Here is a 17,893-nt window from a genome sequence, read left to right as displayed (position 1 = left end):
ATAGGTCACCGATGAGTTATAACAGTTATTTCAATTTTAATGGAAGATAATTTGTAGCTTTCAATGACATAACATTTAAAAAGTCATCTTGGGCCAAAACGAATAGATTTTTATGGTTGATTTTTGTACCATATCATAATGTAACAACTAATAGTGTAATAAATAAAATGTGTAATGAAAATAGAGGCTCTCAAGAGCCTGTGTCGCTCACCTTGGTGCATATTAAACAATGCCGGACGCAGATAAATTCATGACGAAATTGTGTTTTGGTGATCGTGATGTGTTTGTAGATCTTATTTTACTGTACATTCTTGTTGCTACAATTATCTCTATCTATAATGAACTTGGCCCAGTAATAACAGTGGAAAATATATTCTAAAAATTTACAAAAATTTACAAAAATGTATGAAAATTGTTAAAAAATGACTATAAAGGGCAATAACTCCTTAAGGGGTAAACTGACAATTTTGGTCTTGTTGACTTATTTGTAGATCTTACTTTGCTGAATATTATTGCAGTTTCCAGTTTATCTCTATCTATTATAATATTCAAGATAATAACCAAAAACTGCAAAAATTCCTTAAAATTACTAATTCTGGGGCAGCAACCCAACAACGGGTTGTCCGATTTGTCTGAAAATTTCATGGCAGATAGATCTTGACCTAATAGATTATTTTACCCATGTCAGATTTGCTCTAAATGCTTTGGGCTTAGCAGCCATCTTGGTTTGTTGGCAGGGTCACGCCACACATTTTATAAACTAGATACCCCAATGATGATTGTGGCCAAGTTTGGATCAATTTGGGCCAGTAGTATCAAAGACGCATAATTTTGTAAAAGATTACTAAGATTTACGAAAAATGGTTAAAAATTGACTTTAAAGGGCAATAACTCCTAAAGGGGTCAACTGATCATTTCGGTCATGTTGACTTATTTGTAAATCTTACTTTGTTGAACATTATTGCTGTTTACAGTTTATCTCTATCTATAATAATGTTCAAGATAATAACCAACTAGAGGCTCTCAAGAGCCTGTGTCGCTCACCTTGGTCTTTGTGCATATTAAACAATGGACACAGATAAATTCATGATAAAATTGAGTTTTGGCGATGGTGATGTGTTTGTAGATCTTACTTTACTGAACATTTTTGATGCTACAATTATCTCTATCTATAATGAACTTGGCACCACCAAAATTAAAATTGTATCTGTTTTTTGTGGTAATAATCATTGTTATAGATTCAAAAACATTTGGTTGAGGTAAAATAAAATTAGAGAATGGACACCAATTTCGGGACGTACAGACAATCAAGGCTAAAACTTAATACCCCCTCTGTTACGGCAAGGGAATAAAAACTATACATTTTTCAAGTAGTCCTTGAACCATGAAATAAGGTCAAGGACAAAGGACAAACACTTCTTATAAATGGCATCTAGGTATTTTAAAACTCCTGGTCTTCTACCCTCTACATTATGTAGTTATAGAAACATAGTATATGCTGCCACCACCGGAATGAAATCCATATGTCTTGCATACTTTTAATTTCATCTCAGGCTAGACAACATCTAATTTGTGTATCTATGATCCATGAAATGAAGTCAAGGTAAGGTAAATCTTGTCTGACAGACATGTAGACCTGTTGAAGTGGTACTTCAAACAGCAGTCAGAAAAGAAAAAAAATAAGGTAAATAAGGGGCATAAATCTTGAATTGTAAAGGACAATACTGTCAAACTCTATCTGTATATTATGGTCCATGACATTATTCTTAATCACCCTGAAACCAAACTTGTGATAAACAGGCACCATAAGTCTTTAAAGGCAAATGTCAAACCCATCAAAATTGAACTTGACCTGTTTTTATTGTCCATGATAGTGTCTTCAAGTGTTCAATGTATCAGTCTAGTAGTACTGTATTTTAATTTACATCCTAAAAATGATGAAAACTGCAATTTTTAAGGTAACTAAGGGTAATGGCTATTGAACAGTAAATTTCAAAACCATCAAAGTCAAACCTGACATGTATTTTATTGTTCATGACATTTGGCTAAAATTTTAAGAATTGTTCAAGAAGTACAATTATCATTTGGAAAACAATCTTGTATCATGTATACTATCTAATGGCAAAACTCTTGAACCACAAATGGCAAACTATCAAAATTAAACTTAACCTTATTTCATGGTCCACGACAGTGTCAAAAGAATTTGTAAAATGGTATTTTCATTTTATCTTGAAATCAAAGAACCTAAATTCTAAGGTAACTAAGAGGAATTACTCTTTCAAAATTTAAATAGATATAAAAAAAAACTAGAGGCTCTAAAGAGCCTATGTTGCTCACCTTGGTCTATGTGAATATTAAACAAAGGTCGCAGATGGATTCATGACAAAATTGTGTTTTGGTGATGGTGATGTGTTTGTACATCTTACTTTACTCAAGATTCTTGCTGCTTACAATTATCTCTATCTATAATGAACTTGGCTCAGTAGTTTCAGTGGAAAATGTTAGTAAAAATTTACAAATTTTATGAAAATTGTTAAAAATTGACTATAAAGGACAATAACTCCTTAGGGGGTCAATTGACCATTTTGGTCATGTGGACTAATTTTAAGGTCTTACTTTGCTGTACATTATTGCTCTTTACAGTTTATCTCTATCTATAATAATATTCAAAATAATAACAAAAAACAGCAAAATTTCCTTGAAATTACCCAATTCAGGGGCAGCAACCTAACAACGGGTTGTCCATTTAGATCTTGACCTGATAAACAATTTGACTCCAGTCAGATTTGCTCTAAATGCTTTGGTTTTTGAGTTATAAGCCAAAAACTGCATTTTACCCCTATGTTCTATTTTTAGCCATGGCGGCCATCTTGGTTGGTTGGCCGGATCACGCCACACATTTTTTAAACTAAATACACCAGAGATGATTGTGACCAAGTTTGGATTAATTTGGCCCAGTAGTTTCAGAGGAGAAGATTTTTGTAAAAGATTACTAAGATTTACGAAAAATGGTTAAAAATTGACTATAAAGGGCAGTAACTCCTAAAGGGGTCAACTCACCATTTTGGTCATGATGACTTATTTGTAAATCTTACTTTGCAAAACATGATTGCTGTTTACAGTTTATCTCTATCTATAATAATATTCAAGATAATAACCAAAAAACAGCAAAAATTCCCTAAAATTACCAATGCAGGGGCAGCAACCCAACAACGGGTTATCAGATTCATCTGAAAATATGAGGGCAGATAGATCTTGACCTGATAAACAACTTTACCCTGTCAGATTTGCTCTAAATGCTTTGGTTTTTTAGTTATAAGCCAAAAACTGCATTTTACCCCTATGTTCTATTTTTAGCCATGGCGGCCATCTTGGTTGGTTGGCCGGGTCACGCCACACATTTTTTAAACTAAATACCCCAATGATGATTGTGGCCAAGTTTGGTTTACTTTGGCCCAGTAGTTTCAGAGAAGAAGATTTTTGTAAAAGTTAACGACGACGGACGACGACGACGACGACGACGACGGACGACGGACGCCAAGTGATGGGAAAAGCTCACTTGGCCCTTCGGGCCAGGTGAGCTAAAAAGGAAGATGTGGTATGATTGCCAATGAGACAACTCTTCACAAGAGACCAAATGACACAGAAATTAACAGCTATAGGTCACTGTAGGTCTTCAACAAGAAGCCAATCCCATACACAATATAAATAATAGGCCCAGAAATGACAAATGAAAAACAATTCAAACAAGAAAGATAATGGCCTAATTTATGTACAAAATAATGAATGAAAAAAAAATGTGGTAGCTGACTGTAACCAACAACAACACTGAAACACAGGTTCCTGACTACAGACAGGCACATATAGAATAACATTATTTTATGGTCCATGGCATTTTTTTTCAAAATTTTCAAATAATTGGTCCAGCAGTACTTTACTTTTCATATAGAAGCCACAATTGTGACAGATGAATGTATAGATGTACATAATAAAGCTTTATGGCTGATTCAACAACTCATCATCAATATAGGGGACAAAATAAAGCTTTATGGCTGATTCAACAACTCATCATCAATATAGGGGACATAATAAAGCTTTATGGCTGATTCAACAACTCATCATCAATATAGGGGACATAATAAAGCTTTTTGGCTGGTTCAACAACTTATCATCAATATAGGGGACATAATCAAGCTTTATGGCTGATTCAACAACTCATCATCAATATAGGGGACATAATCAAGCTTTATGGCTGATTCAACAACTTATCATCAATATAGGGGACATAATAAAGCTTTATGGCTGATTCAACAACTCATCATCAATATAGGGGACATAATAAAGCTTTATGGCTGATTCAACAACTCATCATCAATATAGGGGACATAATAAAGCTTTATGGCTGGTTCAACAACTCATCATCAATATAGGGGACATAATAAAGCTTTATGGCTGATTCAACAACTCATCATCAATATAGGGGACATAATAAAGCTTTATGGCTGGTTCAACAACTCATCATTAATATAGGGGACATAATAAAGCTTTATGGCTGGTTCAACAACTCATCATCAATATAGATGGACATAATAAAGCTTTATGGCTGATTCAACAACTCATCATCAATATAGGGGACATAATAAAGCTTTATGGCTGGTTCAACAACTCATCATCAATATAGGGGACATAATAAAGCTTTATGGCTGATTCGACAACTCCTCATCAATATAAGGGACATAATAAAGCTTTATGGCTTGTTCAACAACTCATCATCAATATAGATGGACATAATAAAGCTTTATGGCTGATTCAACAACTCATCATCAATATAGATGGACATAATAAAGCTTTATGGCTGATTCAACAACTTATCATCAATATAGGGGACATAATAAAGCTTTATGGCTGGGTCAACAACTCATCATCAATATAGGGGACATAATAAAGCTTTATGGCTAATTCAACATTTTATCATCAATATAGGGGACATAATAAAGCTTTATGGCTGATTCAACAACTCATCATCAATATAGGGGACATAATCAAGCGTTATGGCTGATTCGACAACTCATCATCAATATAGGGGACATAATAAAGCTTTATGGCTGGTTCAACAACTTATCATCAATATAGGGGACATAATAAAGCTTTATGGCTGATTCAACAACTCATCATCAATATAGGGGACATAATAAAGCTTTATGGCTGATTCAACAACTTATCATCAATATAGGGGACATAATAAAGCTTTATGGCTAATTCAACAACTTATCATCAATATAGGGGACATAATAAAGCTGTATGGCTGATTCAACAACTCATCATCAATATAGGGGACATAATAAAGCATTATGGCTGGTTCAACAACTCATCATCAATATAGGGGACATAATAAAGCATTATGGCTGGTTCAACAACTTATCATCAATATAGGGGACATAATCAAGCTTTATGGCTGATTCAACAACTCATCATCAATATAGGGGACATAATAAAGCTTTATGGCTGATTCAACAACTTATCATTAATATAGGGGACATAATAAAGCTTTATGGCTGATTCAACAACTCATCATCAATATAGGGGACATAATCAAGCTTTATGGCTGATTCAACAACTCATCATCGATATAGGGGACATAATAAAGCTTTATGGCTGATTCAACAACTCATCATCAATATAGGGGACATAATCAAGCTTTATGGCTGATTCAACAACTCATCATCAATATAGGGGACATAATAAAGCTTTATGGCTGGCTCAACAACTGATCATCAATATTGGGGACATAATCAAGCTTTATGGCTGATTCAACAACTCATCATCAATATAGGGGACATAATAAAGCTTTATGGCTGGTTCAACAACTTATCATCAATATAGGGGACATAATCAAGCTTTATGGCTGATTCAACAACTCATCATCAATAATGGGGACATAATAAAGCTTTATGGCTGATTCAACAAGTTATCATCAATATAGGGGACATAATAAAGCTTTATGGCTGATTCAACAACTCATCATCAATATAGGGGACATAATCAAGCTTTATGGCTGATTCAACAACTCATCATCGATATAGGGGACATAATAAAGCTTTATGGCTGGTTCAACAACTGATCATCAATATAGGGGACATAATCAAGCTTTATGGCTGATTCAACAACTCATCATCAATATAGATAGACATAATAAAGCTTTATGGCTGATTCGACAACTCATCATCAATATAAGGGACATAATAAAGCTTTATGGCTTGTTCAACAACTCATCATCAATATAGATGGACATAATAAAGCTTTATGGCTGATTCAACAACTCATCATCAATATAGATGGACATAATAAAGCTTTATGGCTGATTCAACAACTTATCATCAATATAGGGGACATAATAAAGCTTTATGGCTGATTCAACAACTCATCATCAATATAGGGGACATAATAAAGCTTTATGGCTGATTCAACAACTCATCATCAATATAGAGGACATAATAAAGCTTTATGGCTGATTCAACAACTCATCATCAATATAGAGGACATAATAAAGCTTTATGGCTGATTCAACAACTTATCATCAATATAGGGGACATAATAAAGCTTTATGGCTGATTCAACAACTCATCATCAATATAGGGGACATAATAAAGCTTTATGGCTGATTCAACAACTCATCATCAATATAGGGGACATAATCAAGCGTTATGGCTGATTCAACAACTTATCATCAATATAAGGGACATAATAAAGCTTTATGGCTGGTTCAACAACTCATCATCAATATAGGGGACATAATAAAGCTTTATGGCTGGTTCAACAACTCATCATCAATATAGGGGACATAATAAAGCTTTATGGCTGATTCAACAACTTATCATCAATATAGGGGACATAATAAAGCTCTATGGCTGATTCAACAACTCATCATCAATATAGGGGACATAATAAAGCTTTATGGCTGGTTCAACAACTCATCATCAATATAGGGGACATAATCAAGCTTTATGGCTGGTTCAACAACTTATCATCAATATAGGGGACATAATAAAGCTCTATGGCTGATTCAACAACTCATCATCAATATAGGGGACATAATAAAGCTTTATGGCTGATTCAACAACTCATCATCAATATAGGGGACATAATAAATCTCTATGGCTGATTCAACAACTCATCATCAATACAGGGGACATAATAAAGCTGTATGGCTGATTCAACAACTCATCATCAATATAGGGGACATAATAAAGCTTTATGGCTGATTCAACAACTCATCATCAATACAGGGGACATAATAAAGCTGTATGGCTGATTCAACAACTCATCATCAATATAGGGGACATAATAAATCTCTATGGCTGATTCAACAACTCATCATCAATACAGGGGACATAATAAAGCTGTATGGCTGATTCAACAACTCATCATCAATATAGGGGACATAATAAAGCTTTATGGCTGATTCAACAACTCATCATCAATATAGAGGACATAATAAAGCTTTATGGCTGATTCAACAACTCATCATCAATGAAGGGGACATAATAAAGCTTTATGGCTGATTCAACAACTCATCATCAATATAGGGGACATAATAAAGCTGTATGGCTGATTCAACAACTCATCATCAATATAGGGGACATAATCAAGCTTTATGGCTGATTCAACAACTCATCATCAATATAGGGGACATAATAAAGCATTATGGCTGGTTCAACAACTCATCATCAATATAGGGGACATAATAAAGCATTATGGCTGGTTCAACAACTTATCATCAATATAGGGGACATAATCAAGCTTTATGGCTGATTCAACAACTCATCATCAATATAGGGGACATAATAAAGCTTTATGGCTGATTCAACAACTTATCATTAATATAGGGGACATAATAAAGCTTTATGGCTGATTCAACAACTCATCATCAATATAGGGGACATAATCAAGCTTTATGGCTGATTCAACAACTCATCATCGATATAGGGGACATAATAAAGCTTTATGGCTGATTCAACAATTCATCATCAATATAGGGGACATAATCAAGCTTTATGGCTGATTCAACAACTCATCATCAATATAGGGGACATAATAAAGCTTTATGGCTGGCTCAACAACTGATCATCAATATTGGGGACATAATCAAGCTTTATGGCTGATTCAACAACTCATCATCAATATAGGGGACATAATAAAGCTTTATGGCTGGTTCAACAACTTATCATCAATATAGGGGACATAATCAAGCTTTATGGCTGATTCAACAACTCATCATCAATAATGGGGACATAATCAAGCTTTATGGCTGATTCAACAACTTATCATCAATATAGGGGACATAATAAAGCTTTATGGCTGATTCAACAACTCATCATCAATATAGGGGACATAATCAAGCTTTATGGCTGATTCAACAACTCATCATCGATATAGGGGACATAATAAAGCTTTATGGCTGGTTCAACAACTGATCATCAATATAGGGGACATAATCAAGCTTTATGGCTGATTCAACAACTCATCATCAATATAGATAGACATAATAAAGCTTTATGGCTGATTCGACAACTCATCATCAATATAAGGGACATAATAAAGCTTTATGGCTTGTTCAACAACTCATCATCAATATAGATGGACATAATAAAGCTTTATGGCTGATTCAACAACTCATCATCAATATAGATGGACATAATAAAGCTTTATGGCTGATTCAACAACTTATCATCAATATAGGGGACATAATAAAGCTTTATGGCTGATTCAACAACTCATCATCAATATAGGGGACATAATAAAGCTTTATGGCTGATTCAACAACTCATCATCAATATAGAGGACATAATAAAGCTTTATGGCTGATTCAACAACTCATCATCAATATAGAGGACATAATAAAGCTTTATGGCTGATTCAACAACTTATCATCAATATAGGGGACATAATAAAGCTTTATGGCTGATTCAACAACTCATCATCAATATAGGGGACATAATAAAGCTTTATGGCTGATTCAACAACTCATCATCAATATAGGGGACATAATCAAGCGTTATGGCTGATTCAACAACTTATCATCAATATAAGGGACATAATAAATCTTTATGGCTGATTCAACAACTTATCATCAATATAGGGGACATAATAAAGCTTTATGGCTGATTCAACAACTCATCATCAATATAGGGGACATAATAAAGCTTTATGGCTGATTCAACAACTCATCATCAATATAGAGGACATAATAAAGCTTTATGGCTGATTCAACAACTCATCATCAATATAGAGGACATAATAAAGCTTTATGGCTGATTCAACAACTTATCATCAATATAGGGGACATAATAAAGCTTTATGGCTGATTCAACAACTTATCATCAATATAGGGGACATAATAAAGCTCTATGGCTGATTCAACAACTCATCATCAATATAGGGGACATAATAAAGCTTTATGGCTGGTTCAACAACTCATCATCAATATAGGGGACATAATCAAGCTTTATGGCTGGTTCAACAACTTATCATCAATATAGGGGACATAATAAAGCTCTATGGCTGATTCAACAACTCATCATCAATATAGGGGACATAATAAAGCGTTATGGCTGATTCAACAACTCATCATCAATATAGGGGACATAATAAATCTCTATGGCTGATTCAACAACTCATCATCAATACAGGGGACATAATAAAGCTGTATGGCTGATTCAACAACTCATCATCAATATAGGGGACATAATAAAGCTTTATGGCTGATTCAACAACTCATCATCAATACAGGGGACATAATAAAGCTGTATGGCTGATTCAACAACTCATCATCAATATAGGGGACATAATAAATCTCTATGGCTGATTCAACAACTCATCATCAATACAGGGGACATAATAAAGCTGTATGGCTGATTCAACAACTCATCATCAATATAGGGGACATAATAAAGCTTTATGGCTGATTCAACAACTCATCATCAATATAGGGGACATAATAAAGCTTTATGGCTGATTCAACAACTCATCATCAATATAGAGGACATAATAAAGCTTTATGGCTGATTCAACAACTCATCATCAATGTAGGGGACATAATAAAGCTTTATGGCTGATTCAACAACTCATCATCAATATAGGGGACATAATAAAGCTTTATGGCTGATTCAACAACTCATCATCAATACAGGGGACATAATAAAGCTTTATGGCTGATTCAACAACTCATCATCAATGATGGGGACATAATAAAGCTTTATGGCTGATTCAACAACTCATCATCAATATAGGGGAAAACACAAAATTAATAACATACATTTAAATGTACATTTTTATTAAAATATAAACTATGCATTAATAAATGCTGTTTGGGCCAGCCCAGAAAATGTATAAACAATACAATTGTTTACTGTCAACAGTAAAGTTATTTTTACAAAATACATGTATTTAGTAAATAAATAATACAAGAATACTAATAGATCAATATTAAGTATGCAAGGTCAAGGAACAGTTAAATAGAATGAAAAAAATCATGAAACTATGAGTATGTTTAATATAAAAGACATTTAACAATAGATATTTCTACTGATGTATTGGATAGCGAACTAATATGATTACTTCTGTAAATTGTTTTACATAACACTGTAATGACTTATTTTACTAAAACCGAAGTTTACAAACTATGAACTAACTTTTGAACTTTTGTATATGGAGTGCTCACATGATATATAGTCAAAGATGAATAAACTTTACTATTCAATGTATGTATCATACCAAGTTTTTAAATGATTAAGAAATGTTGAAAAAGTAGTTTCACAGCTTCATACTCTAAGTGTTGCACTGCTACCAGATAAACTTATTTTGACTTAGCTACAGTATTTTTCAACTTTTAAATATAACCTTGGGATATTTCATATATTAAAGTAGCTGTTCACTGATAGTTTGCTTCATAACACGTTTTATATTCTCAAAGATAAAAAGGATAAGACACCAACTTTACCAACTCTTAAAGTCTCCTTTACATATATAGTACAACAAGAACAATCATTGCAAGTTAAAGATATTAATTTTATTGATAAGACCTAATAAAGGCTACACCTTTGAAAAAGATTTCATCAGATCTGCTTTAAAAAGAGGACTGTAATTGGAATGTTTCATTGACAAAAGGTAAAAAAAAGTTTTGAAAAGTAAAAAATTAGCTCAAAGTGTTGTCACAGATAGAAAATTCTAAATTATATACTATAAATCAGATGCAACTACGAACTACAAAATGACACAAATATAAATTCTGAATATCAAACTTAGATCCTCTATTATATAAATGACTCAACAAACTAAGACAATTCCAAAATTAAATCATCATTAAGTTTAGAAAGGGTGAAACATAAAAAATAAGTATGTACAAAAATATCTAAATTTGTTACTGTAATTAGATCAAATTTGTTTGCAGTATTAATAAAAGTGTTCTACTAAAAATGAATATATAAAAATCATATGAAAACTAAGATATATAAATCAATTTACAACACGTATAATTTATAGATTAACAAAAGATTTCAAAAATCTCTAAAATTTTGAATTTATTCTTGTGATTGGTATATATGTCCTGTACATGTTATTGTTTGGTAAAATATCCATTTTATCCTGTAAATATACAGAATGATTTATATTCTAGAACCCTTATGAGGAGCTAAAAGAACTAAGCATAAATAAAAATAGTAACATATGTCCACAAACAATAGGATCCAACTCTCATTGAGATTATTCTATGATGTTTCTTCTGTTTGTTTGGCTGCTGCCGCCTCCTCTTTTCTTGCAATGATATCCATCAACTCTTCTATCATTGTGATGGACTAAAAATAGAAACAGTACTATCATGACTACTATCGACTATTATAATCAATATGCAATTATTCAATGCTGTTTTAAAATAAACTAAAAGTTATTTTAAAACATTTTGAATGTTCAACACAAAACTTAAGCAAAAAGTAGCTAATGAGATGAAAGCAGTATCAACCCATGTGAAATGTTCATAAAATGTTGATTTTTACCATAGGACATGGGGTGGTCAACTGAAACCAAAGTTTTTAACCTTGAATTTTGACCTAGGAAGTTGTACTAACATTATTACACACCCTCTGTTGGTTAATATACATGTCAAGTATAAAGTATGATATTATAACGGTTCTCAAGATATAGAGTGGACACAAGTTGTTACAGACAAACAGACATACTGATCACTAATGGGGACCTGCTACTAGGCAGGGACCTAACTATATAGCTGTATGTTTACCAGTTTCTAAGGACATAGATATGGACATGCACACCAACATGGATATGGACACTGAGGGAACTCCATTTGTCCCCTTTTACTTCATTGAAACATTTAAAACCATTACTTTAGACTATAAGTAAATCTTACCCAAACATAAAATGTAGCTGCACCAGCTGACACATCCCTGATTTCATCTAGTTCATACTTCTCCATTAATGCTTGAGCTCGTTTAGCATCAGTAACATTAATCTTATCAGGTTTACATTCAATACATCTCCTCTTCAATCCCTCTTTACCAGTCTTACCAACCAAGGCCTGTACTGTCTTCCATATCTTCAAAAAGTGTTTTAAACATTGAATAAAGTGTATTAAGGCATTTATTTTTTTATTGTCATATGTCTCTTTGTCAAAATTGATTGATTGTTTGTTGTTTGTCTAATGCCCAGTGTCAAATAGTTCATGCATGTTCAGGACAAGGTCAAATTCAATATAATCTGATTATCAATAATAGTTTGAAGTATGTGAATTTAACATCATAGGTTGACAGTGTAATCAAACAATGGACAAACAACAGTAATTGAGAATTTTAAATTAAACTACTTAGCTCTGAAAACAAATTTAAAAAAAGATGATTTCTGTCCGACAAACATGTGTTTCTAACGATGATTTTATAAAGCAATAGTTTACATATTAATTTAGATATAGAAACTTAAGTGAAACTGCAGTGAGTTATTGCTCCAATTTTGTAGCCTCACTGAGACTTTGAAACAAGTAACAGAAATAAAAGCACCAGAAGTTTTTTTATGTGTGCATACAGTGAAGAATTGATAAATCATACCCCATTTTTCATTACCTAATCTGTGATGTGATAATTTTGGTGGAAATTAGAAGGAAATTTAATCTTTGTACATAAATTGCAAGTATACATACATTGGCTTCATATTAAAGTCCCATATATAGATTATTGCCAAAATTTTTATCACACATTTTCAGGAAAAATCTTATTAACAAAAGTACCTTGGTTTCCTTTTCTTTGTGACCTAGTAACAGAAATGTGGATGTCATCACAGTATGGACGACTTGAGGTGGACTTTGGTAACTTCTTATTTCTGCTACTGTGGATTGTTTCAATTGGAGGATTTCATGTCTTATACGCTCCAATCTTCTAAGTCTGGTAAGTAATTGATTAGCTTCCAGGAGCTCTTTAGACAATTCCACTTCAAATCCATGTTTTTTCACAGTTTCTATTGCTCTGGCAAGTTCTTCAAGTTCACGGTGTGTCATTGCTCTCTTCAAATCTATAAATAGACAATAAAGTGACTACTTTATATTCATAATTTTGACAGAAACCCCTTCACAATAAAAGTTTAAATAGAATTGAGAATTGAAATAGGGAATTAGTCAAAGAGACAACAACCCCGATCATAGAGCAAAAACCAGCCAAAGGCCACCAATGAGTCTTCAACTCTGCAAGAAAAGTCTGCATCCAAGACAGGCTTCAGCTGACAACTTAACAATCAGATGTACTATTTAAGGGGAATGGATGCCACACTAAACTCCAAAACATATAAATGACAGGATGTCATTTAATTAGGTTAATAAACTTTATATTGTTTTGACAAATGAAATAGAGCACAATATAAAACATTTAACACCATTATGAAATTTGAAAGAATTCATCTAAAATCTATAGTGTAGTAATCAAAATAATTTAACATAAAACTGACAGCAGACCAATTAAAGCTACATTTATTTAATCTTAGTGTTGTTACAATACTCTTATTTTGTTTATCAAGAAAAAGGGGTAATTAAATTTGGACAACTTCTGATGCGGGTATTTTAATGCTGTTCCAGATTTAAAGGCATGAAAAGATTGAAGAGGTTTTTTTGATAACTCAACAACTTGTGATATAAATTTTCATTTGATTTATAATTCTTACAAAGTTCTAAGAAAAATGGCAAAAACACACAACTTTTTGTGCACCTCCCATACACCATGCATTTAAATCTCAAACAGCCTCTACTTATTATATACTATAATATAATTAGTGTAATTGTTTTCTTTTTTTCATCTCATTCAATGTATTTCATTTTGCATGTATATGAGCACTTTTTATAATTTTTAGTCATTATCTTCGCTTATAATTTTGTTCTCTTCATTATTGAAAATCTTGCTTGATCACTTAACCAGGGGCTGCTCTGGCTCCCAAAAAGTTGGAGCCAGAAAAATCGCCAGCTCCTATATTTTGTTGCCAGTTATGAAAACTTTACAACCAGCTACAGTCTTTATTTCTTCTACTAAAACTTAAACATGTTCAATCTAAATTTCTTATGCACTAAGCCTGCACTTTACATTATTTAACATGTAATACTATGTAAGTTATTGCATAGGGTTTATATACATACAACAAAACAACATGTGTACATTTACTTTATATTCTTTTGTCAGTATTTCATAAATTAGCTATTTTATATGCTACAGAATAGAGAAAATGTCCTTTAATTAAAATATGAAGAATAGAAACAAATGGGTAATTATGGTAATTGAACGAAGAAAACAAAATAAGAGGTGTTTAAATTTACAGAATAGTGAAAAATTGGTATTAAAAATAAAGAATACAGAAAAAGAATACAGAAAAAGATGACAACAGGCATCCTATCCATACTGCTACTAAGACCCTCTTTAACTCTTTCCATAACTCAAAAGACCTTAACCTATAAATTCTAAAGCCAGAATTATGTAGACATATCTTAGACATGTCTAATGTAGGTATCTCAATGATAGAGAAAAGTAAAATTGAGTTATCTTTCTTTATTTGGGTGTGCTCCTTTTTTGGAGGAGAATATACAGTACGCAGAAGAAGTAAATATGATCAATGGCGGCCGGTTTTGAAATTTCGTATCATAGCTGATCATAGCGGAAAGCAGTTAAAGACAAATTTCGTCTGAATTGGTTATTTTTAAACGGAAAGCAAGTAAAACGATGTTTTTTAAAAAGTTGATTATCGTTTTCGACTTCCTGTCAGTTACGCTTTCTTCATACAACTACGGTAAACATTGCAAATTGCGTTGTCGTAAGAACATTTCTTTAAATGAAATTAATACACAAAATGCCGACTGACCAATTCTATTTGAATTAATTAATGTTGATCATTAATGACCCATCCGATAAATGGATTACCTGTAACAACAGATTATGACACCTGTTGTAACCGTTGATTAGCTTGGGGTCATAAACAAAGTCATAAACTTGTCGCCAGGTAAAATTTTCTACAATTTATTTTTTTAACTTTTACCAATTAAAATGAAGATCGATATTGTCAAGAAATGAAAATTTTGATATAGGAAAATGTTGGCGCCATAAATATCGCCAGCAGCTGTTTTTTGTCGACAGATGAAATGAAAAATCGTAAATTGCGACATTGGCGACGCACAGCACGGTCCCTGCTTTACATTTTATTTTCATGTTTAATTTTGGCCTTTCTCTCTGAGGCATCAAGTGACCAAAATCTTATGTAAGTATTATGTCTGTTATCCTAGTATTGTACATACCATCTCTACAACCTATCTCCTTCAATAGTTTTTCAGCTTTTATAAGATCCATGTCTTTATCTTCCACTTTTTCAGTCTTAAACTCATTAATGGTGTACTTAAGTTTGTATGTGTCTCTTGTTTTCATAGCCACTTTCAAGTCATATCGTATTCTCTTGTGACGTAAACCTGGATAAAACATAAGCTACAACATGCATTTATGGCTTATGATATTTTTAAATAAACTGTTATCACAGAGATATGTCTCACCTTTTTGTAATTTTGATTATGCAAATGTTGAAATCAAAATAGCAATACCTTCACATTTTACACAAGTTATGCGAACATTCAAAGTCAATGAACCATGACTGAGATACATGGCTAAATAATCTCCATGTAAATGAGATGTGCCAATTCTAATACAACTGCATACCAAATACCATTGACTTATTATAAGTCGTTCCCAAATCTAAATACAAAAATTAACTTGTAAACTATGTAAAAGTTTCAAAGTCAATGAAACATGAAGAGGAGGTGGGGCTATATATATAATCTCCATGGAAACAATACTTGAAAATTTGCATACCAAATATCATTGATTTAACATTAGCAGTTCATCTTAAACTGATCTAATCACAAACTAATACATGCAAACTAAGATAAGTGTCAAAGTCATTAGATTGTGACTGAGGGGCGAGGCCAATTATTCTCAATGGAAATGAGATGTGCCAATGCTTATACAACTGAATATCAATTAACATTGGCCTACCACTAATGGTTTCCCTTGAACTGACCTAATCACAAACTAATACATGATAACTTACAAAAATTTTCAAAGTCAATAGACCATGACTGAGGGGGCAGGGCCAAATTATCTCCATGGAAATGAGATATGCCAATGCTTATACAACTACATACCAAATATCATTGACCTACCACTTATGGTCACCATAAACTGACCTAATCACAAACTAATACATTGTTGATGCCAGCGCAACTGAAAATAGGGCGAGCGCATCGCCCTTTGAAAACGGCCTAGCTGGAATATCGGTCCCTTTTTACTTAATCTTAATCTGTAACTGAATATTAAAATAAAAGGAGATATGTCCAATAGTCAACCAGAAAAGCATCTCTATGCCAGTTCTAATGGTTCTTCTAATGAATAAAACATATTGAATAAAAAAATATGATTTTTTTTCAAAGACCATTGCTCCACTGAAGACTATGGTCTCATTTATCCACCTTGAATATACATATGATTTTATATATACTACTGCTAAGCCCCATTAGGATAATTTGACTACCAAGAAGGTACAACTTACATTTAAAAAAAGACTGAACTAATATATTTCAATATATTTCCCAAGGATAGGCTGAAAAGTCTCCATTATAAACAAGAGGGTTTAAGATATCAGACAAATAATGCATTTTAAGATGTGATCACATTAACAACCAGGTTAAAATTGGGGAAAGTAGGATACTTTGTGATAAGAAGAACCCAAGCAGACTACTGTTTGGCAGTTCTAAATAGTCCACTAGCAATAGACTTCCATGAAACCCATTATTAACAACCCTGATGATTTCTTACGTCTCTGATCCTCTTCATTCTTGGCATTCTTCTCCTCTTCCTTGGCATCCTAAAAAATAATTGTACATCTGTTGAAAAGCTCTTATAAAAAAATTATAAAATAAATCCTGAGCTATTTAAGTGATAAGACATTTTAATATCACTAATGAAACCATATAGTTCAACAACTTAAAGTGCTATCACCAGCATTCACAGAATTTTCAAGAAAAAAACAATAAAAATCAAAAATGATAAAGTTGATGTTTTTTTCGAGATTACCTAAATTTGACCCTTTTTATTCCAAAAATTGTATAGTTGTGTCAAATCTAGAAACAGCTTTAAGACAGGGACTGTTATAAACTAGAGGCTCTAAAGAGCCTGTGTCGCTCACCTTGGTCTATGTGAATATTAAACAATGGACACAAATGGATTCATGACAAAATTGTGTTTTGGTGATGGTGATGTGTTTGTAGATCTTACTTTACTAAACATTGTTGTTGCTTACAATTATCTCTATCTAT

At 32.7% G+C, this 17,893-nt stretch overlaps 1 protein-coding gene across 5 annotated transcripts in view; it reads right to left on the bottom strand.

Annotated features, from left to right (window-relative positions):
- Nucleotides 1–10,316: 10,316 nt before the first annotated feature.
- LOC139515812 (calponin homology domain-containing protein DDB_G0272472-like) overlaps nt 10,317–17,893 on the bottom strand; it is a 33,000-nt gene continuing 25,423 nt past the window's right edge. For all 5 annotated transcript variants that reach the window (XM_071305515.1, XM_071305541.1, XM_071305533.1 and 2 more), the window contains 5 exons: nt 17,394–17,442; nt 15,827–15,994; nt 13,292–13,572; nt 12,422–12,607; nt 10,317–11,852 (listed from right to left, as the gene is read on the bottom strand). In XM_071305515.1, the coding sequence (XP_071161616.1) occupies nt 11,766–11,852; nt 12,422–12,607; nt 13,292–13,572; nt 15,827–15,994; nt 17,394–17,442 (771 nt within the window). In that variant the 3' untranslated portion in view covers nt 10,317–11,765. The remainder of the gene's footprint in view (nt 11,853–12,421; nt 12,608–13,291; nt 13,573–15,826; nt 15,995–17,393; nt 17,443–17,893) is intronic.

The sequence above is a fragment of the Mytilus edulis genome, chromosome 1 (genome assembly GCF_963676685.1).
Source record: "Mytilus edulis chromosome 1, xbMytEdul2.2, whole genome shotgun sequence".
NCBI lineage: Eukaryota > Metazoa > Mollusca > Bivalvia > Mytilida > Mytilidae > Mytilus > Mytilus edulis.
This window is presented reverse-complemented; position numbering and strand designations above follow the sequence as displayed.